The sequence below is a fragment of the Dunckerocampus dactyliophorus genome, chromosome 10, assembly GCF_027744805.1.
Source record: "Dunckerocampus dactyliophorus isolate RoL2022-P2 chromosome 10, RoL_Ddac_1.1, whole genome shotgun sequence".
Classification (NCBI taxonomy): Eukaryota; Metazoa; Chordata; class Actinopteri; order Syngnathiformes; family Syngnathidae; genus Dunckerocampus; species Dunckerocampus dactyliophorus.
The window spans coordinates 29,289,574-29,314,675 of NC_072828.1; the positions used below are offsets into that span (position 1 = coordinate 29,289,574).

Below are 25,102 nucleotides of genomic sequence, written 5' to 3' on the forward strand. Positions count from 1 at the left end.
ACAGAAATGATGAGAAAAGAGCTCAGTTAATTACATCATGTCACCATTCATGAGTCTGAATCCGAAATTTCCCAGAGCTGCTTTTACGGAAAGAGCTGACCAGCACATTGAAAAAGTGACCTTCAGTATGCACAAGATTTAGGGTTTTTTTATTTTTATTTTTATCCCCTTCAGGCACTTTGCTGCTTTACGCCAATTTGCATATTTATCAGAGCCGATCGTACTTTGACATCCGTTAATTTTTTTTCCCCCGCTCGAGATGGAGCAGTAATGTTCCGTAGAGTGCCGCGCGGGACAATGGCAGGTGAGAAATATGCTGCGTGGGCATAAATTCAGATTGCGGCGCTTTCACTCACTCACTCACTCACTCACTCACTCATTGTCGCAGCAACCCCGCCCCTGCTTGGCATGAACTGTTCCTTTCTCAAGTTCTAACTCCTCATGTTCCCTCTTGGTCTTTTTCCGTGTTCAATGTGCACGTTTGTCTTTGTTTTGCTGCTTCATTGCTAAAGCAAATTATTTCCTTACACTTGTGCAGTTTCATCACTTCCAACATGCGCACAGCGGGTGGAGGGGGGGGGAATTAATTTACCCCAACGCTGACAAAATGACTTAACTAATCCATTAATCAACGGGAAATTATTCTGCAGCTACCATCAAGTTATCATTAGCGTTGTTTATCAAGTAAAAATGTATGCCAGATGCTTATTCCTGCTGTTGGAGTGTGCGCGTTTCCTACTATTACTCACAATGCGTACGTAGCCTTTGGACCGTGAGGAAGTATGCATTTGCTCTTGAAAAATCAAATTGAAACGCGAAACACGAAACAATTACTTAGAATGCAGCTGACATTACCATTAACATATTGTGTACAGTTAAAGGTCCCCTGCTGTGCAAACGTAACTTGTTAGACCATGTTCTAAAAGTAATATGGGTCCCTAGAGCCTGTTTATGAGCACCGAAATCCAGAGTACTCCAGTCACAATTTTGATGACTTTGGGCTCGACTTGACAATAACATTAAAAACGTGGAACTTGACAAAAGAAAACTTGACACGAATGACTGTGAATGTTGTCATTCCTGCAGGTTATTGTATTCTCATGACATTCGATTGCAACTGGACTGTTCAGGTTGTCTGAGAAGACATGTTTCACCTCTCATCCGAGCAGGCTTCATCAGTTCATGCTCAAAGACTAGGTGGGACACACACCAGTCAGACTAGATAGGACACCAGTCAGACTAGATAGGTGTGGCAAGTAATTGCAAATTCTCAGAGCGCAGTGTTCTCCTGGGTTGATAGGGTTCTAAGAGCTCTTTAAGGAATGCTGGTGCCTGACCGTCTGGTGCTTTATACGCAAGAAGGGGGATTTTAAACTCAACTGTAAATGTGACAGGTAACCAGTGCAGTGAGGCTAATACAGGTGAGGTGTGATCTCTTCTTCTGGTCCCGGTTAAGATTCATGCAGCAGTATTTTGGACTAACTGAAGGGTCTTTAAAGGTTTCTTAGGGCAACCTATTCATAGAGAGTTACAATAATCCAACCTGGAACACGTTTTTTCTGCATCTGGTAGTGGCAGGAATTTTCTGATTTTCTTTCTGTTTCGTAAATGTTTTTGACACTTGTTGTATTTGGGAACCAAAGGAAAGGTCCTGATCTTTCTGACACTATTGTGGGGGCGAGTGCAAGACCATCTCGGCCAGTAATATCATTTGCAACCTTGCCTATGAGGTGCCGGGAGGCAGGGACTAGGATTTCAGTCGTATCTGAGTTTAATAGTAAAAAGTTTGAGGTCATCCAGCTCTTTATGTCGTTAAGACACGCCTGGAGTTTGGACAGCTGACTAGTTTGGTTGGGTTTCATTGATGAGTACATTTTTGTGTCATCTGCATAGCGGTGGAAGTTAATGGAATGTTTTCTAGTGTCATTGCCTAAGGGGGGCATGCAACGGCTGAACAATACAGGTTCTAGCACAGAACGCTGTGGGATACCATGACTGACCTTCACGTGTCTTGATTCTTTATTGCTAATGGATGCAAACTGCAGGCGATCTGACAAATAGGACTGAAAGCATTTCAATGCAGTTCCTTCGATGCTAAGGGCATGCTCTTAATCGCCATATTAGGATTTGGTGATCAATCGTATCAAATGCTGCTGTAAGGTCTAATAAAACTAATACTGAAACGAGGCCTTTGTCTGATGCAGCGAGGAGGTCATTTGTAATTTTCCCAAGTGCTGTTTCTGCACTGTGGTGCATCCTAAATCCAGACTGAAAGACCTCCTTTCAAAAGACTGATCCGGATATGACTCATGGAAAAATACTGGGACAAGAGGCATCAGGTGCATTGTTACCTCTCTCACACAGGCTTAAAGGGATAGTTGGGATTGTTTGACATGAAGTTGTATGACATCCCCATCAGCATTGTAGTCCATTAACAGCGACTTACCCCCCACTTGGTCTCCTAAGTCCAGTTGTGGTTCAGATTTCTGTGATGAAGAACGTAGTTCCGCGTAGTTCCTGGGGACAATTAAGTAAAGAGTCTGTCTTCTCAAAACAATATGCGCTCAATAGATGAAAACATTTGCATCACAAAAATGCTTTCTCAAAAAAAACAGACCTCACAAAACGCTCGCCGTTATACGTATTTGTCTCCCGGCGTATTCCTGCGCACTGTGCGTTCTTGTGTATGTGACGAAGACGCTCGCGTCTACTTCCGCGACGGAGCACCGCAGCCATATTGTTTACGTATGTGTTCCACAGCGGAAGAAGATGCGAGTGTTTTCGTCACATACACATGAACGCACAGGTGACAGTACGGCTATTATCATATTATACACACTTCTTACAGTGTTTGGGGATTTTTGTAACATTTCCTGCTAAAGAATGACCATTTGACAGATAAGAAATAACTTTAAGTTAAAATTTGAACAAGGTATGACAAATGTTAGACTTCACTGTGTACAGTAGTGGCGACGCCCATTGATTGTTGACATAAGTGTCAACATCGAAAGTGTCCTTACCGCCTCCATCACTGTTTGGTACGGTAACTGTACAACACGTGATAGGAAGGCACTCCAGCGGGTGATCAAGACCTCACAGAACATTGTTGGGGCAGCCCTCCCCTCACTGCAAGACATCTATAAAACTAGAGTCCTACGAAGAACACACAACCTCATCAAGGACAGCACACATCCACAACACTCATTATTCACACTCCTACCGTCAGGCAGACGCTACAGGAGTTTGAAGTCCAGGACCACAAGGCTGGCAAACAGCTTTTACCCACAGGCCATCAGGCTCCTCAACGAAGCACTCGCACACGCCGCACGCAACACACGCACACACTCATAGCACTCTATTTATTTATTTATTTGTATTATTTACTTGTATTAATGTCTCTTCTGTTGTTGTTGCTTAATTTATTGGTATTTATGTTTATGTGTTTATGTTTCTTATGTTCTTATTCTTTCATTTGTTTTCTTTCTTTTCTTGGGAGAATGAACAGAATAAGATTTTCATTGCATGGTATAACTGCTGTTTTACTATGCACATGACAATAAAACTCTCTTGAATCTTGAATCTTGAATCTTGAATAAGCGGTTGTTGACTTAACCACATTGCTTGCACATTTAGAATGTTGAGACTTTGTCAAGAGACAAAAGCAATGGGTGAGTTTGTTGGCAAGCTTTTCCTCTGTTTGTGCACATTTTTGATTTGGATTCTTGTGTGACATGTGCTTTCACACACGAGCAAATCTTTCTTCCACTCCATAAAAGTACCCATTTTTCATAGGAATGACATTTTACGTTGACAAAAGCGGATGTATTTTGACATCGACTTCGTAGTAACACGATGGACCAGGACTTGGTCGACATACTGTAGATGGGTTGTCAACATAAACGGGCTCCACTGTCTTCACTGTGAAGGGATTCGTCACGTCCCTGGTAATCCTAATGGCTGATCTCTAGTGCCACCTACAGGGCAACAAATGCTGCTGCTGCAACACTGAGGCTCAACTTGACCTTCTCACAGTGCTGATGCCGAAACAAAGTTCCATATACACATATACATACGGTGTAGTCCATCTCGGCAAGCTGTGCTACGAACCTCCTGCAGGTCACCTAAGGATATGGAGGTGCCTATGGAACACTGCGACTTCATTTAGTGCAACAATGCTTGGTTGGGCACAGCCAGAGACACAGCAATGCAGAGATACGAGCACATAAACACAAAAACTACGTGGGGAGCATTAGCGAGAGCCCTGAGGAGACATAGTGACACACATACACACAGGAAACCAGCAATGTGGGCTCAGCAGTGGATCTAATGTAAGCTCTACCGGCCTGCTGGAAGAGATGGTGTTGATGAAGCAGCAAGGGCACACTGATACTGGGACTAAAGGCAGCGCAGTGTTTGGTCCCAGCCCTCCACAGTCACACACACCAACCTTCTGGGTTCTTATTATCTGGAGCAAAGCTTTTTGGTGCCGACCGCAGGTTGTGCAATCACGCTTGGGGTCGGGGGCGACGTAAAATTTGTAAGTGGTGAAATTTCACAGGCGCCGCGCCGCGCTCCCGTAGGCGAATCAGCCCGAGAGCGCTCACATTTACGGCGAAAAGGGCCCGCCCCACTCTGTCGCGACTCCCGAATGGCAAAGCCATTTGTCTCAGTGAAGGGCAAAGAGAGAGAAAAGTGCAATAAAATCCGAGAGAAAGTATTTAAATGGAACAACACTTTTTTTGTGGTGGTTGTTTACAACCTCGCTGCAGCTCACTCGCAGACACACACTGCTTGGACGTTAAATTGCAATTAAGGAGCGGGACAAGTGCTTAGCCTTTATCTAATTAGCATTTTCTCCGCTCAGCAGAAAGGGCTGTAAGAATCAATATGATATTTAGTTTGTGTATAGCAATGAGACACGCATCCACCGCCATCAATTAGCAGCCGATTAAACGCTGGCGAGAAAACAGCAATGCTTTAACCTCTGTGCTTCCCCCCCCCCCCCACCCCCCAATCCTAACCCTAGTCCCACTTTTAACTCTGCAATGAATATTTACTGTTAGATACTGTATTATTATTCCACCTTTACCTTCAGTCTGTTTGCTCAGCGCATTTCAGTCGAATAGCTCATCTCATAGAAGGCCTTCTTGACACACACATACTCACGTAGCACAGCCAGAGTTGCACAACACTTGCATACGACTGATGGAAAAATACTGTGAGAAGACTCATAGAAAATGCATTGTTGTCACGCTCTCACACAAGCTTAAATTTCACTTTCACACAAACCTAACTTTCATTTTCTAGACAGCAAAAGTTTGATATGCTCTGTACACCCATCATTCTGGCCTCCTCATGAGTCGTCATTATCGATGCTCGAGTCCGCTGCAAATACTGGGCCTCATTCACGAACATCTTCTTAAAAGTCTTCTTAAGAAGTGTACTTAAGAAGGCGCGGGTTGGAAACTGCGCCACATTCACGACACGTTCTTAAGTAGGGATAATCGTTCACACCGGTGTTCTTAGGTTGATGAATGCCAACTGCGATGCTCATGCATGTAAAGCCTAATTTGCATAGGTCACCGCCTATTATTTCCTATATAAGGTAAAAAATGTGCCGTGCGCAACAGGCAGCTGGAGGCGGAGATGGCAACGCGCAAGGGCAAGACTGAGGTTCAATTCTACTGAAGTAGAGGTGCTTTTACAAGGAGTGAGCGAACACAAGACCACCTTATTTTCACGTGTATCCACCGGTCATCAGGCCATCCAAAAAGAGTCGGCATGGAGCACCATTGCAGGAAACATAAATGCCGTTTTCACGGAGAAACGCACCACCGCAGAGGTTAAAAAGAAGTGTTTTGACTTAAAATAGACAAAAAAAAAGATTGGACTGCACCGGAGGGATCTGGAGGAAACGGGAGGTGGGCCATCAATCAGAAACCAAACCATTTCGGAAACTCTAGAAAATATTTACACAATCATGATGGAAAAATAAAGTCAAAATACATAGTTTGTGTGACAATTGATTTTTTCTGTGGTTACATTTGATTAGACGCTGCCTAATTAATACAGCAGCCCCGTGCTCTGGCTCAAGACGTGGCTGGGGGCGCATGTCGTTATCTGGGGGTGCCCCGTGCACAATAGGCACACCACGTTTCATTGCGATGTTATTCTGATGATCCTGCACACCTGCAAGAACAGAGAGGGAAGCCTGAAGCCTGAAGCGGGACATTAAATATTCGTGGCTTTCAGCAAAAAAATCTACATGGTCCCTGAATGGATTGGGATTTGAATATATATTTATCCATGGAGTATATTTTAGTTGTTCTGATGATAAATAATTGTTGGGATATTTTATTTGCACTACATTTTTTGGGATCAGGTTGCAAAATCCATCATGAGGGCGATTGCGCATTGAAAGTGCAAGCTTTGCTTGTGCGTAAGAGTCCTCCTGAGCGTTCGTAGAATTTGTTCTTAGATCTAAGAACTGTGAGTTAAGAACACGTTTCGTGAATGTCAAAAATCTTCGTAAGAAGGCTTTAAGAACACATTTGTGCGTAGGAACGTTTCGTGAATGAGGCCCATTGTTCTTAATTTGTAATACAATTTGAAAACCTTTTCAATTGTTTGGTCATTGACTGCCCCGATAGCAACAGGGTCCAAAGAACCAGGAAGAAAAGCTCAAGAAAAGAAGTAGGTTTTAGAATACCAAGGAGGAAGATGACTAAAATATTGCTTAATTTTACTTCAACATTTTTTTTTAAGTCAGACATTGGTTGTGTTTAATGTATTCATTATTTTTAATTTAGTTTTATTTATAGATGTTTTATTCTTTGTAATATTTATGATTAATGTACTATTTGTAATAATAATTCATGCAATTTTTGACTACCTGTCTGTGACCCGCACCTAAAATGGGTACAGACAAATTTTTTTGTCTGCAACCCCCGCTCGCTTGAAAAAGTTTGGACACCCCTCATGAATTCTGCAATGATGTGGAAATTTGACCCTCACTTCTCCCACCCTGTGGTGCTGAAAAGTTGCTGTCTGACCCCAATCCTTTATTTAAATTCATCCTAATAAAATGATTGTTTTCCAGCAATAATTTCATTCTATTTATAATGATCATATTATTTAAATACCAACAAACCTATCTCGCCAATTCGTTAATCAACAGGAAATTATTCTGCAATTACCATCAAGTTATCGTTAACGTCATTCAAGTAAAATAATGTTCAGCAGTTGCTAATTCCCGCTGCACGTTTCCCATTATTCAACATGATAATGATTTGAACCATGAAGGATGATCTATCTGCTCTTGAAACACCCAAATCCTCAAAGTCCCCCCCCCAGGGAAAACCTGAGAAAGTGCCCACCATTTAAACATTCTAAGCCCATACAAAAATGACTACAGTTTATTACTGTATAATAATAATAATGATAAATCACTATAGTGTACATAGCTTTGATTGTATTTAATTGTATCTTTCACAACAACATTGCAATTAACTTTCTTCACTGTTTGGTGAGAAATCACACGCTGGACGTCCTGCACACGTGAGGCGTGTGGCGTACATTTTCACATACGTTTAAAGGTCATTCGTACCGTGATGGACTTGGGTTCCGCCTGCACTCACACTGATCATTCAAGCCATGGCCCGTTTGCTTCGCCCATCACTTCTATACTTCTGTTTTACTGCCTTTTTCTAACTTTGTGGATTATTTGCAGTGTTATTTGGAGTTGGAATTTATTTTGTACAAGATTGCCGTTGTCATTAATTACGTTCAAGATCACATTTATTAAATGACACGTTCTATTCTGCTGTATTACTGCAATGTTTCTGACTTTGTGGATTATTTCCAGTCTTATTTGTAATTGTTCTTATTATTTATTTTGAACAAGGTTGCCATCGTCATTAATTATTTTCAAGAGGAGTGATCTCATTTGTTAAATGACACATATTATGCCGTATCACTGCAATTTGGCAGACTTTGTGGAATATTTCCAGTCTTATCTGGAATTGTATTTTTATACAAGGTTGCCGCTGTCATTAATTTTTGGGGGGCGGAGCAATCAACTTACTTAAATGACACGTGCTATTCTGCTATATAACTGCAATGTTTTTGACTTTGTGGATTATTTCCAGTGTTATTTGGAGTAGTTTGGATTATTTATTTTGTTCAAGGTTGCCGCTGTCATTAATTATTTTGAAGAGGAGCAATCAAATAAAACATTCTATTCTGCTGTATTATTGCAATTTTTCTGACTTTGTAGAATATTTCCAGCATTATTTGGAATAGTTCTGATTATGTATTTTGTACAAGGTTGCCACTGTCATTTGTGAGAGGAGCCATCGCATTACTTAAATGAGCAATGAGTCATTTAAGTAAATCTGCTGTTTTACTGCAATTTTTCTGACAGTCTTATTTGGAATTGTTCTGATCATTTATTTTCGACAAGGTTGCTGGTGTTATTAATTACTTTCCAGAGCAGCAATCGCATTAATGAAGTGACTCGTTCTATTTTGCTGTATTACTGCAATTTTTCTGACTTTGTGGAATATGTACAGTCTTACTTGGAATCATTCCTATTATTTATTTTGTACAAGTTTTCCGGTTTCATTAATAATTTGTGAGAGGGGCGATTGTGTTAATTAAATTGCATTGTTTTGTGCTATGTTACTGCAATTTCCTACTGCAATTTCTATGACTTTGTGGTATATTGCCAGTGACATTTGGAGTCATTTTGTATTTTGGGCAAAGTGGCTGCTGCCGTTAATTGCTTATGTGAGGAACAACTGCGTGAATTAAATACACGTCTTTAATATGAGCACAAACATATGCCAGCGTGCTGTGGGTTTGATTTATGGATTATTTTGAGTCTTTCTAATTTATCTCTATTATGAATTCTGTCAGCTTTCATTAACTCATTCAATCCCCTAGACGATTTTGGCTGATCTTTCAACGCACACAGAATATTGTGTTCTCTGGCTTTGTAAACACGGAACCTACCAAAAGAAAGATTAGACTCCCGTCTTTCATTGGATAAAAAAAGTTTGTTTGTACGCCTTTGGTATTGAATGAGTTAGGAATCTGCATGGAGCGATCGCATTACAGTCATTCTATGACTCCGCTGTGTAGTGCCCGTGCATGGAACCAACGGAGGGGAAGTTTGCCTTGCCTGGGTACGAATCAGTGTGCTCACACTAGTCAAACTACTTATTTTCACAATCAAAGTAACTTACATGGAATGGAAATTCTTCAAAAATCTTGAGCAAAATGCCCGAAGAGGCGAGACGTGTCCAGCTGGACCAGGCTTGTAAAGTGAAAGCAGACCTGTATGAGGTGACACCTGTTGCTGACTGATCCTGACCCGTGTAGATGTATAATTCACCCTCTGGTTGAGTATTCTCTGTTGATGTATGATTCATGTATGTCTGGTTCAGTCTCATGGACTACTGGCTACCTTTGTCTCAGTCTGGTAGTCCAGTATCTGGTATTCTATCAGAGAATAATAACAGCTGTGTTGATGCCCAGGCTGTGTGATGGAACTTCACCGATGCCTCAATGCACTCTTTCTCCCTTTGACTTTCTGTCTGACCAAACCTTTTCTCTCGCCACCTTAGACCAGCTGAGTCCAGAAAGGGAGAAGAAGCTTGTGTTCCTCACAGCTCGCGTTCACCCTGGAGAGTCCCCTGCTTCTTTTGTCTGTCAAGGTAAAACTTTTACAACTACTACTGTCATTCAGTGAGATGTTCCAGCCTTGTTCTCTGTGGCGTTTACACAAACAGAACACGGGATTTGTGGGTATACAGGTAAACTGCGTGTTTTGGAGTGGCCTTATATTGTGGCCAACCAAAGGCACACCTGTGCTGTCTAAACAGTATCCGGTTATGCCACAGCTGTCGGGTAGATGGATTATGAATTAGGAACAAGACCCAATACAGAGGATTACCTGGTGTCAGTATGCTGGAGGAAGATTACAAAGTACAGTATTACTATACAGTGTTCCCTCGTTTATCCCAGGGATAGGTTCCCAAAATAGCCCGCAATAAATGAAATCCGTAGTAAAGTAGTAACTTTATTTTTTTTTTTTACAATTTTTATCTACATTTTAAGGCTGTGAAACCCCTTACACTTTTCTCAGACAGGCATTAACATTTTCGCACATTTCTCTCTTGTTTAAACACTGTAAGTTCAAACCTTTGTATTTAATGCTCAACCTACGAGGTTGGACACAAGAAATGATGAAGCGACTCGCATGTATTTCACCCCTCGGACCGTGCATCTTCGTCCTGGCACCGCTCCGCTTAAGCGGTTTTGTATCCTTGTTAAAACATACTGCGCCTGTCGTCGGATCTCCTCCTCCAACCGAAGATGCATTCCGTAATGGCGCCCCGCAGCCTTGTAACGTCCACCTTCCTCCAGCACCTACATAAGTCCAACCATTTTTTTGTTTTGTCATTGTGGGTTTTGTCGGGGAGAAAACGTGCAAACATACAGAGTTCAGAGTCTTTGCAAGCTGTTTGCTAGCGATTAGACAACAGGAAACACGGCAGTTCAGCACAAAGGAGGTTGATTGACAGTGGTTTACAGCCAATCAGGATGGGTTCTCCCTCGGCCAATAAGGCCATAAGTAAGTTACTATTTATTTAGTGCTAACTATGTCTCAGCTCTCCTTCCTTTTTATGTGTTTGGTCCAGGGGTTTTCAAAGTGTGAATGCTTCAGGGGAGTTCAGCAGCTTGAGAAAAAAAAAAAAGTGTTTTTCAAAACTGCTATGCTGAGTTATGTTTAAAGGCAAAATTAATTCAGTTTTCAGTTCCTTAGGTCACAAAATATGCACCAGAAAATGTGTTTTTGGGGGGGCAGTAGCATTATATACGTATTATTATTATACCGTATCATCTTTGAGGCTCACTGTGCCACATTTAAAATATTTGCGTATTTACACGAGTTTCATGTAAAAATGTTCTGACATAATACGGGCTTGATCTTGGTGTCACATTCAACTTTGTGTGGGTTTTTTTGCTCTTAGTTACAGCTTTATTAGCACAAAATTGGATTTTTTTCCCGCATAATTGCAATTCAGTGTCTTGCAATTGTATTGTCTTCATACCTTTGCTGTAATACTCCTCCATACAAACCAAGACACCTTGGAGAGGAAAAGCAGGTATAAGAATCTGTGTTAGTGTATAATATCGCTGCATATGATAGAGAAGTGATGCATTGTCTTTGCTCCTGTGCTCAGCCTATACGCTCAACTAATAAAAGAACTTGAGACACACCTCCTCGCACCGTTGGGAAATTCTCTCCTTGTGCTCTTCAACAATCTAAAAGACAATTTGAGCAGGATTTTTATGACTTTTTGCTCCTGCTCCAGACGGATGTGAGTGGGCAGGTTGGCTCCTTGTGGGTCCCACCTACTTTCTTACTGACTCGGCCTTGAGTTGAGCTGGCTCTGTCTTGCTTCGTGGTGTTTTTTCCAACGCTGTCTCCACCATACCATTTGTATCGATTTAGACTCCCATCACTGCCTAATTCTGACGATGCCCCCTCGGTGTCCTTCACTCTCCTTTTTGTTTCACCAAACTCAATTAACCGCTAGACGAGCACTGTCTTTGGCTTTCGTTTCAAGTCTATTTCACTCTGTGTGTGCGTGTGTGTGTGTGTGTGCATGTGCGTGTGCGTACGTGTGTGTGCATGTGTGTTTTGATAGGTTTGATTGACTTCCTGGTGAGCCAGCATCCTGTAGCTCAGATCCTAAGAGATTATGTGATCTTCAAAATCGTCCCCATGCTGAATCCTGACGGTGTTTATCTGGGCAACTACAGGTATCCATGCAGTGGTCCTTGTTTTATTTTGTTTTACAGTGTTTTGTGTTACAATGTTGTGTGTTTGTGTACCACATTATACATTATCATGTTTTGTGTTTACCATGTTTCATGTTACACTAAGTCCCCAGCTAACGAACACAATTGGTTCCAGACGACCGTTCTTAAGTCGAATTGTTCTTAAGTAGGGGAAAAGGTAATATTACCAATGATACAGGTACTACATGTACGTGTATACATATACAGTATATGTGTATGTATGTAAATATTAGTTTGGATGCAGTAGTAATATTAAACCAGAATTAATGAAAAAAACAATTATAAAAGTGATATAATAATACGTAATGATAAATGTTATTTACCTTTGAAGAGGAGTGGTCGAGCATACGTTGTTGTGGTGGAGTTGGAGGAGGAGATATTGAAAAAAAAGGACAAATGGTCGTCGTCGATAGACTCTTCTAAAAGAGGTAGTGTTCTGTGGGTGGTGTAGAATTAAGCAGGCCTATTAACTCTTCATAAACTTTAATCACACGCTGTGCCGGGTTGCATGGTACAGCTACGACTTAGCTTTTCTTCACGTCTCCTCCCCCTGGACTTCATCGCCTGTTGGTCCCATTAGCAGTGTCACAGTGCCCTCTACTGGTCAAGCATGTCAAATATGGACTTAAATATAAATAAATATGGACTTATAAGGCAAAATACATGAAAATATAGACCATTCGGCTTGTGTTCGTATCTCTGAATGTTCACTAGTCGGATGTTCGTAAGTCTGGGACTTAGTGTACTTTGTTTAGTGTGACAATGTTTCATTTTCCTTCCTTCATTCTAAACAGTTACTTTTACAGACCAGCGTTAGCTATTTTTTTCGTACCTGACAGATGTTTCATTTTACCGTACCGTGTTTCGTTTTACTGCACTCATAAAGGCGGTCCTCGTGTTACGTTTTGTCTTACAGCCTTTACAATGTTTTGTGTTTACCACGTTTCATTTCACAATGTTTTTGTGTGACAATGTTTTGTTTTGCCATACCTTCTTTCGTTTTACCAAACCCATACATGCAGTCCTCGTTTTACGATTTTTTTTGTTTTGTGACGTTTCATGTTAGAATGCTTTGTGTTTGCCACATTTCATGTTGCAATGTTTTGTGTTACAATGTTCCATTTTATGATGTTTTGCGTTATGACATTTTACGGTTACGGCGCGTGTGGCGGAAGAATACGTCGTCACGTAGGAAGGACGATCCTTTTCTTATTTTCAGTTCACTTATTTCCCCTCATGATGTCTCCCAGGCGTGCGACAGACTTTTCTGATAGGAAAAGAAAAGGAACGTGAAAGCGAAAAGTGAACTTAATCCCTCAGAAAGTGGAGAAATACCGACCAACATTGGCTGCATGCCCGTTCCAAGCTGCTCAAACGCCATGACCATCATGAAGAATAAAGATGGTGTCTTTGAGCATGTGAGCGGATCTGCTCCTATGAAATGGACAGTGAGAACTAAGCAGCGTGGTGGTCTCATTATTGAGCCTGTCTCTCCCTTCCTTGTATTTATCCTTTTTATTACTGTATTTTTTTATGTCCTTCATGTGCTCTGAGTCCCGTGGGAGTGACTCAGATGTTCATTTAGGTATCATTTAAGTATAAGTTCAGACTTGCACAAAAACTCTTCTTACATCGCCGTAATCGGAACCGAACTCTGATGTAGACCGAGGACCTCCTGTACACACAAACACAAACACACAATAATTCCTAATTTCAATGCATCCGCAAATTAAATACAGCTGCTTTTATTTCCTGCTACTTGAGGTAATATCCTCTGGACTCCACCTTTTGGATGCTTAATAAATTCATAGAACTCGCAGCAGTGCATTTGTTCAAATAGTATGTGGCTGCGGGGCTGTTCTTTTTGCCAGTCGATTGTCTTTTTAACACCATTGCTGCAGCTCTGTGGGCATCCTTCTCCTGTCTATTCACTCCTCTTCCCCTTCTTCATAATTGCCTTTTACTTAATGTGCTCAGCCACAGGAATACTAATGCACGCTGCGATACGCATCACAAGTCTCCTCCTGGTGTGTTTGTGAGTGACACCTGGTGGCGGCAGCCGCACACTGCCTCCATAAACATTTGCAGCAGTAATCTGTTGTGTCGCGCTGTCTGTGATTGGTGACGGCCGGAGGGCTTTTTTTTTCATGAGCTTGCTTCCAAAGAGAGCGGTGATAAGCATATTGACAGAAGGTGACAAGTGATAGTCCACACCTCACCAATCACACATGCAGGCCCCTCGCAAACGCACTGGCGGACCAGTCGAACGCCATCCTCCGCAGATTGCGGTGCCGAGTGGACTGCGATGGATGCATGCAGAGCAAAGAATCAATGGCAGTTAACCTGGAATGAGTATTTTGTCCACGGCTGGCTGCTCCGCTCATTTGGCTCTGCAGTATCACTAACTCCCGTGTGGCTAACAGCTTCCGTAAATGTCAAAGACACAGAGACGATACAAGATGACAACAAACAAGGGCAGATCAGAGAGCATCCATAAATACATCCCATCATGGAGATTGGGCTGCAGTGTTGTAATACATACAGCACAGTTATCTCAGTTCTGATTTTCCTTGGCGGTATCGCCAAAGGGTTTAGTTGATTTTCTTTAAGTAGCTTGGTCTTGAGCCTGCTCTGTGTTTAAAGTGCCCTGAGATGAGTTTTTATTTTATTTTTTTACCTATATCTCGACTTAAATGACTCCTGTTGTGCAACATTGACAGTAACATGTGTCTTTGAGCACCAAACGTCAGAAAATGTCCCTCGCTTGTTTGCTCCACTTTTGAGACAAGAGGCGCTCAAACGCTTGCTTTCAAAGTTTTTGGAAGCGGTTCCTCATGGGCATGGTACCGCCTCGGACCGAGATGAGCCCTTTCCGTGTAATGCCACTTTGTAAAAAAAAAAAAAAAGGCTTTGCTACATGTCTTAAAAAGGTTCTGCTCTGCCAGCTATCCTGTAAGCTGTAAATTTCATAATTTTTCTTCAGGAAATAGGCTAACATAGCATGATGCAGCTATTACAATGTGAGTGTAATGTTAGCACTTTAGCTCACATAGCTATGCTAGTGTTGCTAACGTTCTTAATGGACAAGTGTATTCCTATGGTTCAACTACTTTGATCTGTGCTCGGCAAGTTGCCATTCCGGACGACATACAGTATGTCACTCTAACATTGTTTAAAAGGTAATCAGTCGATTGCATCGATACTAGAAAGTAAAGCACTGGATTCAAGCATGAGTTTTTTTAGCACTTTTAATGATAAGATGCTAAACGTTACCCGATTCAGTCTGCCTGTCTGCGACCTCATCGCCACGCGCCAGCAGACAACAAAACGTAGCATGGCGGATGGCAGAGGACAAGCTGGCGAGCCAGAAATAATTAAGCCACCAATGCGGCCCAGTGTGTAGAAACACTTTGGCTTTTGCAAAGAGGGAGATGTTCTAAATAAGTCACTCGCTGTTTGTAAAGGTCAAGTAAAATAAGTAAAATACCACAGCAACACGACCAATGTCTGCAACCACCTACTAAGCCGCCATGGTCACACAACCATGTTTGTTTATATCCAGAATTAATTTATTCCTGATTCCCTGACAAAAAACAACGGGAATCTAGGAAACTTCACCTGCACTGTCCAATATCCAGGTATTTATTTCACAGTCACACTGGTTGAATTTTTGGCTACTGTTACTGAATCGTTTCGTATCGTATTGTTCTAAATGAACCAATATCGTATCGGCAACCACGAATCATGAACCGAATCAAATTGTTATTAAAACTAATCGTTGCACCCCTAAGTGTACAGAATATGTAAAAAAGTGAATAAAGCACACAACAGCGCTTCTCGGAAATGGTGTTTTCCCAGTAGGGCTTATTATTAGCACTTTCAATCTGTCTAAATTCCAGCATCAAATTTTGGCCAACACACATCTATTTGTTTAAAATTGTCAAAAAATAAAATATGGGCCCTTGGTCGCATTTCACTATCCTGTCTGCATATGCTTTAGGCTTAATAAATGTGAGGCCCACGCTGTCAAGTGTGTTTTTGCTCACAGATGTTCCCTGATGGGCTTCGACCTGAATCGCCACTGGCAGGACCCCTCTCCATGGGCCCACCCCACGCTGCACGCTGTCAAACAGCTGATAGTGCAGATGAACCAAGACCCGGTGAGTGTGCAAACATACACAAATTCTCCCTTTTACGATCTTGGCCCGTTCCGCCTGTTGCACCTGAATCTTCATTCTAAATTCGGCCATCCTGTTCAGTGTCGCGTGAAGCTGGAGCGTATCCCAGCTGACTTTGGCAAAAGGCGGACTAAAGTCTGGACTGGTCACCATTCAATCACGGGGGTTATGGGGTGTCATTTTTCTTTCTGTTCAAACAAATTCTAGTCCATTTGCCCAGGAAGTACTTTGTTTTGTCAAGTCCACTGAATACAGAACCCGATCAACAGACTGCCTGAGAGGTGGGTCTCAGTCCGCTTGCAAGCGGACTCTAGTGCACCAGTGCACCGAAACACCAGATAGTGTGTCACCATATGCGAGCAAAACAAGACGATGGTGAGCAAAACCCAACAGAAAGCTGAGCAAAAGTCATCAAGTTAAATGAAAGTCCGTGAGTGTAAATACAGTAGTTAAGCACACCTGTACCTGTTCAACAAAGGCGCCATTTTGATCATTACAGTTCACTGAAGTTGTCTGGAACGTTGTCCCTGTTTTGCTCACTTCAATTTGGGTATGAGTCTTTAAATGGTAAAAGTCAGTCAAGTAAAACCACATTTATGATCAATAATGTTCAGCATGAGTCTGTCATTATTTTTCATTTTCGGCACAGGAAGGCAGCCGCTTTCAAGGCGAAAGTAAACCGGAAACATGACAACTCCTTCCTGTTGGTGGGGGGAAAAATAGCTTTTCATCAATCAATCAAAGCATGAACAGCCTTTTGGTTGCAGAGGGAGAGGGTTGTAGGTGAGCCAACAGTGCCATCAAGTGGCCAACTGACGCAAAGATGCACATCATCCCTTTGAAAGGCCAACACAGGCCTGACCTTCCCCTCTGGATGATCACTGATGATATATTCAGCTTTCCTGAGGGGTATAGGAACATTATTGAGGGGAATGGGACACATTATTTGTTGTGCACATAAAACGTACTTCCTTCCTGGGCGCATTGATTTCACATCGCAACATAGAAAGGAAGGCTACACGTAGCGTCCAAACTCCAAAACAAAAACACAGCAGCAGTGGTAGTGGTAGTGGCCTGGTGACACGCTGCGGGCAGGGGTGTGGTGAAGCTAGTCGCTAGCCAGCTAGTAGCTGGTGTGACGAGGTGTCAATACGGCAGTAACATAGTTCTTTGGCGTAACAATAATAATAACACTGTCACCGTAGCTTGGTTAATATGGAGGCCACATTATGTAAATGCAGTGTTGTTGGCGGTTTTTGGAGTTTTTTTCGAAAGGCTTTATAGGCGGAATAAGTTCCCATTATGTGCATTCTTAGCGGCCTCTTTTTAGCTGTTTTTACATCTTTAGAACGCACAGAAAAGAGAAAGACGTGTGTTCATGTCTCACATCCGGATGGTCGATGATGGGCAAAATTCCAAAAAGTGCAGTTTTTGTTTAAAGTGAAATATACTGTAGAAGTAAACACACAAGTACATAAAAGAGCTAAAAGATAACCCGGACTTAAAGTGGTTGAAATTCTCTTTTAGAAAATAAACAACAACAGCATTCACCACTTCATAATGCTATGTATTTGTATCCGTCGTCTCCTGTAAGGTGATGCAGTTGTGTAAGACAACATTATGCTGATATAAGAATGCAATTGACCACAACTGCGTGATGCTGGAAAAAGCTCTAGCATAAAAAGACTTGAAGATGACCTTGGAGAAGATGCATGAGGCCTGCATGGTGTCCGCGGTGCACACAGCTTAGTCTGATGATGCAAGTAGAGCTTGCTGTCTCCCTGCTTGGTTCAGCATGTTTCCCCAATCTTGTTTGGGCTTCTGCGCTGTGGGGAGCAGGATAGACTAGTCAGCACCTCTAGAATGTCAGCCAGGCTCTCCTGACCATTCAGAACATTTTACTCAAGCAAGTTTCTTTGCTTTCAGTTTCTACTTTATAGCGGCGTTGTTGAAAGGAAGCCTACGCAAGCCAGAGGGTGTTTTTTTTTTTCCCGCCCTCTTTGTTTCTGATGTTAATTATAAGCAGAGTAGCAGGTTGGTGGGATTACTGAAGGTCAGTGTGTGTCCTGGGAATACTCTACCCTTTTGTACACTTGTCTAATCCTGATAAGAGAGGCAGCGGGCAGGGGCGGGACGCAGGGCAGGCCAGAGATGGGGTGAGGCGTGGAGCTGGCATCGGGCAGATTAACCTTTTTCTCCCTTCAGCGTTGACACGCTGATCGATAAACTCTGTCATGGCAGCGGGATCCACTCGTTGCTGTCATTCACACAGACACACAACGTCATGCACATGCACTGAAAAATAAATGCGCAGATTCATGTTTTGATAGGATGTCTGTCCTGTCATTCCCCGCAAACAACTGTTAAATATGTTCAGGTCATTTTTGAAGCACATTTGAGCATCGTTTGTGTTTGTCACTTACGCTTCACTTTGTTTCTTTCGGGAAAATGTAGCTCTCTTTGGCCACATGGCAACTCTTTTGTTTGTGCGCCCATTCTTCACGAGCTGAACTCAGAAGATGTCAAACTTTTTCTGTGTATGCAAAAGGTCTGTCTCTCGCAAATATTGTTCACAAATCTGTCTAAATTTGTGTTGTTGAGCATGCTTAATTTGTAATTCATCCAAGATGCTGATTAAACAGCATCATTATCGCCTTAGGGTGGCCACAATAAAAGGCCGGTCCAACTGTATTGTATCACATCATTTACTGACTGTTTTTTGGACCCCCTCAATACAGCTAAACTGTACGTTTTGGAGTGGCCTTTTATTGTGGCAACCTGAGTCACATCTGGGCAATGGTACAGCAAGTGTAACGCACATGACTTTCACATGAGCAACAACAAATAAACATAAGTTCATTTTAAAAAGTGCATCGGGAGGTTGCCTACAGCCACAGCTTATACATCCATCCATCCATCTTCTATGCCGCTTATCCTCACTATGCTGGGCTGACAACCCCTTCAGTAGCGGCCATTTTAGTCGATTTTGGCTGATCTTTCAAGGCACACAGAATATTATGTTCTGTGGCTATATAAACATGGAACCTACCAAAAGAAAGATTGGACGTCGTCTTTCATCAGAAAAAAGAAGTTAGTTTCTATGTTTTTCCGTTCTTTAGTAACCAGCGGGAGAACATACGTAAGTTTCAGGAAAATACCGCTTCCCGAACAGAAAAGGGAGAAAGCCAGCTTTTCATAACTTTCACTTTCGCTTTTGTGACAGCTCAAATATCTAAATAACCATACCAACATAAACAACAAAAATAAGAATTTATTTGCAAATATAACACCATGAACTATTTCCAATTTTCACATTTGGAACTGAACTATGTGTGTGCACGCATATGCGCGTGCATGTGCGTGTGTATGCATTAAAATTTCCCTGCAATGCGTAACCACGCTACACTCCACCATGCCCTCTCACTTCCTCCTTCCTGTCATGTGTGATTTTTTTCATTGAAATGATCCCTGCGAGCTCTTATCAAATGCACTTCTGCCACCTTGTGGCTGTTTTATGGCTTACAAGTGCCGTGAAATGTTAATGCATTAGTGGAGAGTTCCATCATCACCTCTTTTTGCCGATACGTTGTTTGGAAATACATTGTTGGGCGTTCAGGGTAATAAAAACGTAAAAATATGTCTTCGGTATTGAAAAAGTTAATTGACTAAAGGCATTAATTTGAGTCTGTCACCCATTCACAAAGTTTCCTAATCCTCTCACCTTTGTATTTTCGGACCTGGTAAAGAAATCGAGGAACTGTGTATTGTCCAGCTTCAATTCTTCTCTGGGTTTTGTTTTGTTGAATTTTTAGTTCGAATTCCAAGTCATTTGACCGCCAAACTGTTCCACACGTCCACTGTAATTACGTCATTACTTATTGGACTGGACGTGGACTGGCAGTTTATCCAAGTGAACTTACCCCCAATTGACCCCGCGACACAGTACTTGACCCCTAATTGCCCCCGCCCCTTCCCCCTCCGTTTCTTTGTCTCATTAGCTCAGCAGCCTCGTCTGCAACCACTCTTTGTCGCCGATAATTGCCTTCAGTCTTCCAGAGTTCTTTTGGAGGCTCGCTTTGGCCAACCTGTTCTTGGTCTCGCTGCAGCCAGTTCATCCCATTAGAAACACCCCGATGCCAGTGTCAATGCCAACTGCTCTGCCAGGAGGCCCGCGTTCCGCTGTGCTCCATTCATGCTCATTTCGCACGGCAGGCTCAGAGTCCACCAGGGCCGGGGGCTCCATTAACAGGAGATCAGCAGCAGTTATGGCAGAGCAGTTGGCCCGAGATAACAGCGGCCCTCCCTCACTCGCTGCTAAATCACTTTGATTGTTTGTCAAGTGAAAACTGTGGGAATAGGAGGAATGGAGGGAAAGGTCCAATTTTCAGGTAATTTGTCATGGTATAACCAAGAATTACAACACAAACAAGATATCCAACTCAAAACCGGCAGGCAGTCGGGAGGTTGCTCGGCCGTGTATTCATCCCCACTTGGAAATTACAGCAAGAGTCGGAGTGTCAAATATTGAGCCAAATACATATATACATAATGTACTTATTGCAGGGAAATAACTGATGGTGCTCCAACGCCTGCCAGAAGGCAACAGATGGTGTTTGATAAACATGGATGAATATTCCAAATGATGATGACATCCTCTGCAAGTCACATTTTGTTTTTTAATCTGAAACATTGCTAGTTTTCTGTTGACACGTAGACATACTTCCAATATCTCACCATACCTGTCTACCCTCACGTTTTGCCCAGGAATGTTGTCTTTCCTGATGCCCTCAAGATGCAATAGTTTCCCATATTTTAACTGGCATGAAAATCCAAAACATCGTCTCCGGCAGCACAGCTGCCACAGTACGCAGTCACTGATATCGAATTAACAAACCGCAGCTCCCAAGTGCACTCATGTAGATGGGTCTTTCAAAAGACATACTGTAATTGAGGAGCTATCCACACGGAAACATTTTCAGGTCAAAACGGCAAAGTATTTTATTGTTTCAGCCTCTCATCACCACGGAAACGGCGTTCTAGATGCCCTGAAACGGTGTTTTTTGAAAAGAGTTTCCAGAGTGGGAAAATCTGAAAGCGCTGGCTTGTTGTTTCCGTGTAGACAAGCAACCAGCTTCTTTCTGAACATGATGATGCCACCGACCCGTCGCCGTCACGTGACCAGAAGTGAGCTTTGACGACAAGCCAACATAATATCTCAATATTTCAACGGACATGACTCACCCCAGTCGACATTCTCCTGATATTTTGTAGTCTCAAACTCCAAAATGACTCACAGAAAGCGGAAGACGACGGACTTATGCACTTGTGTTCTTTCTTCTTCTATAGCAGGGGTCGGGGACCTGTTTGGCTGAGAGAGCCATGAAAGCCACTTATTTTAAAATGTGTTTCCGTGAGAGCCATATCATATTTTTTAATACTAAAAACAACAAAATGCGTGCATTTTAACTCATTCAATTCCAAACACCTAATTATACGTTTTTACAAACCTGAACACCCAAACAGCAACAACGTGTATACACGTCTTTTACATTTTTTGCACAAGACTCAAAAAGAGGTGATGACGCAACTCCCCACTCATGGATTTCACTTCAGAGTAATTTTAAGCCACAAGGTGGCACAAGTGCATTTGATAAGAGCTTGGCAGAGATCATTCGTGGGCAAGAAACACACATGACAGGAAGGAGGAAGTGCGTGGAGGACTGTAGAGTGCAGAAGGTTAACACATGCACATGCACGCATACTCGCATGTAATACATGTAAATAAATTATTTTTATGTAAAACAACCCCGTTTTTGTGTCGTTATGCTGTGGTATAGTTGTTTACATGTTTGAGCTCTCACAAAAGCAAAAAAGTGAAGGTTATGTTTGAAATGTATCTTTTCACAAAAAGGTGATTTTCTCCCTTTTTTAGTCGGGAGCTGATATTTTCCTGAAACTTACGAAATGTTCTCCTGATGATTACTAAAGAACATGAAAAGGTCGAAACAATTTTTTTTTTCTGATGAAAGACGGGAGTCTAATCTTTCTTTTGGTATGTTCCGTGTTTATATAGCCATAGAACACAATAGTCGGCGTGCCTTGAAATATCAGTCAAAAACGTCTAAAATGAAACTGAAGGGGTTGTCGCAAACCTTTTTCAACCCACCAAAAAAAAAAATCCCAGGCCCTAAATTGTCCATAAGTATCAATGAGAGTGTGAACGTTTGTCTACGTGTGCCCTGTGATTGGCTAGCGACCAGTCCAGGGTGTACCCCGTCTCTCACCCAAAGTCAGCTGGGATAGGCTCCAGCGTACGCCCACAACCCCAGTGAGGACAAGCAGCATAGAAAATGAATGGCTGGACTATACAAACTACACCAACCATTGGTGGTTATTTATTTAAAACACCGGTAAAACCCTGCTGTCACACCCCTCGTCACCATCCATCTGAGGGCAAGCTGTTTGACGAAATTCCATCATTTGCCATCTGCAGCTGAGCGTTGGTCAGCAGCAAAAGTGCCTGAACGAGTCAGTGATGCAAGGCGCTATAATCTGTTCCCGAGCTACGGTGTTGTTTGTTTTGAAAGAGAGAAATGGAGAGGGATAAAAGGGAGATGAAAAAAAAAACTGAAACGGCGGCCAGAGAAACAAATGGACCCATCTCCTTGGTAAAGCATTGCTTTTCCAGCTCATTTATCAAATGCAGAAGACGAATTCTGTTTGATTGGCTGATTACCAAAAGCATTCATCACTGCCCGACGTTTCCCCACCAATTTGACAGTGCCATTTTGGATAATTTGTTAAAGATGACACAGAGGTCATTGTTGCCCTGGCTTCTTTTCGACCTTTTTAATATTAGACAATTAATTTTCTTCCCAAAACAAATACATTAGGTCCTGTCAAGGCACCGTGATGAATTTTGCACCTTGAAATCCCTCCAAATGCTGACCTTCAAGTCCCGCCGTCCTCTCGGCGCCCGCTTTTTGTGGCTTTTCTTTGTTCGACTGTTGCATTCACGTTATATGCCAAACTGAAGACCCCTGTGTGGCGTTTGTGTTTGTTTATCCCCTTCCTCTCTTACGTGTGTTAAAATGTCCTCTGGTGTCAGCCAAACATTTCCATGCCCTTTCGGAGATTTGCGGCCAATTTTCCCCCATCATCCCTGCTTCAATCCCTTCATCGTGCCTCTTTAGTTTTACCTTCGCTGGATTTTGAATTGTCTTCTCTTTGCAGATAGGACAACTTCTGCAGACGTTTGGTTTTTCAGTCATTTTAGTTTTGCGCAGCAGTTAAGAATCGTGCTTTGTATGTTTGTATGCATATTAGCAGTTAAAACATGTGCACGTGTTTTGGGCATCATGGAGACTATTCAAAACGGTTGTTTTTTTTTTGTTGGGTTACACATAAAAATGTGTGCAATTTCCAGCAAACATTGTGGAAAAGAAACATATTTGGTAAAACAATTAATGAAAGAAATAATACATTCTCGAAAAAAGGCCGCGGAAAACATCTCATTCACCGTAAGTCGCTAACAATTTATAAATACGTTATAATGCGGGTCAAACGTACAGCGTACACGTACCAGGCTACAATTTTTTTTACATGTTTATGCAAAAAACTGGTCATGTTTTTTTGCCAAGCCTTGAGGTGTCCGATTTTCTTCGGCAGCCTTTGAACGCACCATAGTTACGTGAGGCAAAGCGAAAGTGGTTCCATTTATCACAACAAGTCTTCCAAGTCCTGAAGCAGCAAAACAACCGCAGACCATCACACTACACACCTTCCAAAAAGTTCAACTTTCATCTTGTCAGACCACATTTTGCCAAAGGTCTTGGGGATCATCAACATTGAGATGAGCCTTAATGTTCTTTTTGTTCAGCAGTGGTTTTGGTCTTGGAAGTCTTCCATGCAGTGTATTTCTGATGGTGGAGTCATGAACACTGACCTTAACTGAGGCAAGTGAGGCCTGCGGTTCTTTGGATGTTGTTGTGTTTGTGTCTTTGGAGTCGTCACTGCGCACTTGAGGTCATTTTGGTTGGCCGGCCAATCCTGGGAAGGTTCATCACTGTTCTATTATTTTTGCCATTTGTGGATAATGGCTCTCACTGTGGTTCGCTGGAGTCCCAAAGCTTTAGAAATGACTTTGTAACCTTTTTCCACACTGAAAGATCTCAATTCATCTCAGTTAAGTTATGTTTTAACAGGAGGGTTGGCAATCACTTTTTCACACAGGGCCATGTAGGTTTGGATTTTTTGTCTCCCTTAATAATAAAAATGTTCGTTTAAAAACTGCAATTTGTCATTGACTGATATTTAAATTTGTTTGATGATCTGAAACATTTAAATGTGACAAATATTCCAAAAAAATAAGAAATAAGGAAGGGGCAAACACTTTTTCACACCACTGTATACTGTATATATATATATATATATATATATATATATACACTGCTCAAAAAAATGAGAGGAACACTTGGAAAACACATCAGATCTAAACTGGGGGAAAAATGATGTTGAATATGTTTCCTGATAATAAGTGGGTGATGTATTAGTAACAAAATGATGCCACATAATTTGATAGAAATGAAAATGATCACCCTATAGAGGGGGGGAATCAAAGACACCCCAAAAATTAAAGTGAAAAAATGATGCAGCACACTGGTCCATTTTGCTAAAATGTCATTGTAGCAACTCAAAATGATTCTCAGTAGTTTTTGTGGCCCCCACGTGCTTGTACGCATGCCTGACAACGTGGGGGCATGCTCCTAATGAGACTACGGATGGTGTCCTGGGGGATCTCCTCCCAGATCTGGATATATATATATATATATATATATATATATATATATATAATAGTGATATTCTTGTATTCACATGCTTTTATCTACTTGTTTGGCATAATTATATACATTGTCTTGTCAGTCCTCCTCATATCGACCTTCCTTCTCTTCGCCATACGCTCATGTGAAGGCTCATGAGACGCTCAGAGGCCTTGAAGCGACGTGCCGCGTCTGCACCCGCTCAGCCTGATTACACGTCACGTTTGTGCTCAT

At 42.0% G+C, this 25,102-nt stretch overlaps 1 protein-coding gene across 1 annotated transcript in view; it reads left to right on the top strand.

The window, feature by feature from the left end:
- The window catches only part of LOC129188499 (cytosolic carboxypeptidase 6-like), a 371,608-nt gene that overhangs the window by 318,541 nt on the left and 27,965 nt on the right, over positions 1-25,102 (top strand). The window contains exons 7-9 of the mRNA XM_054789109.1: positions 9,627-9,716; positions 11,718-11,832; positions 15,920-16,031. Of these exons, the coding sequence (XP_054645084.1) occupies positions 9,627-9,716; positions 11,718-11,832; positions 15,920-16,031 (317 nt within the window). The remainder of the gene's footprint in view (positions 1-9,626; positions 9,717-11,717; positions 11,833-15,919; positions 16,032-25,102) is intronic.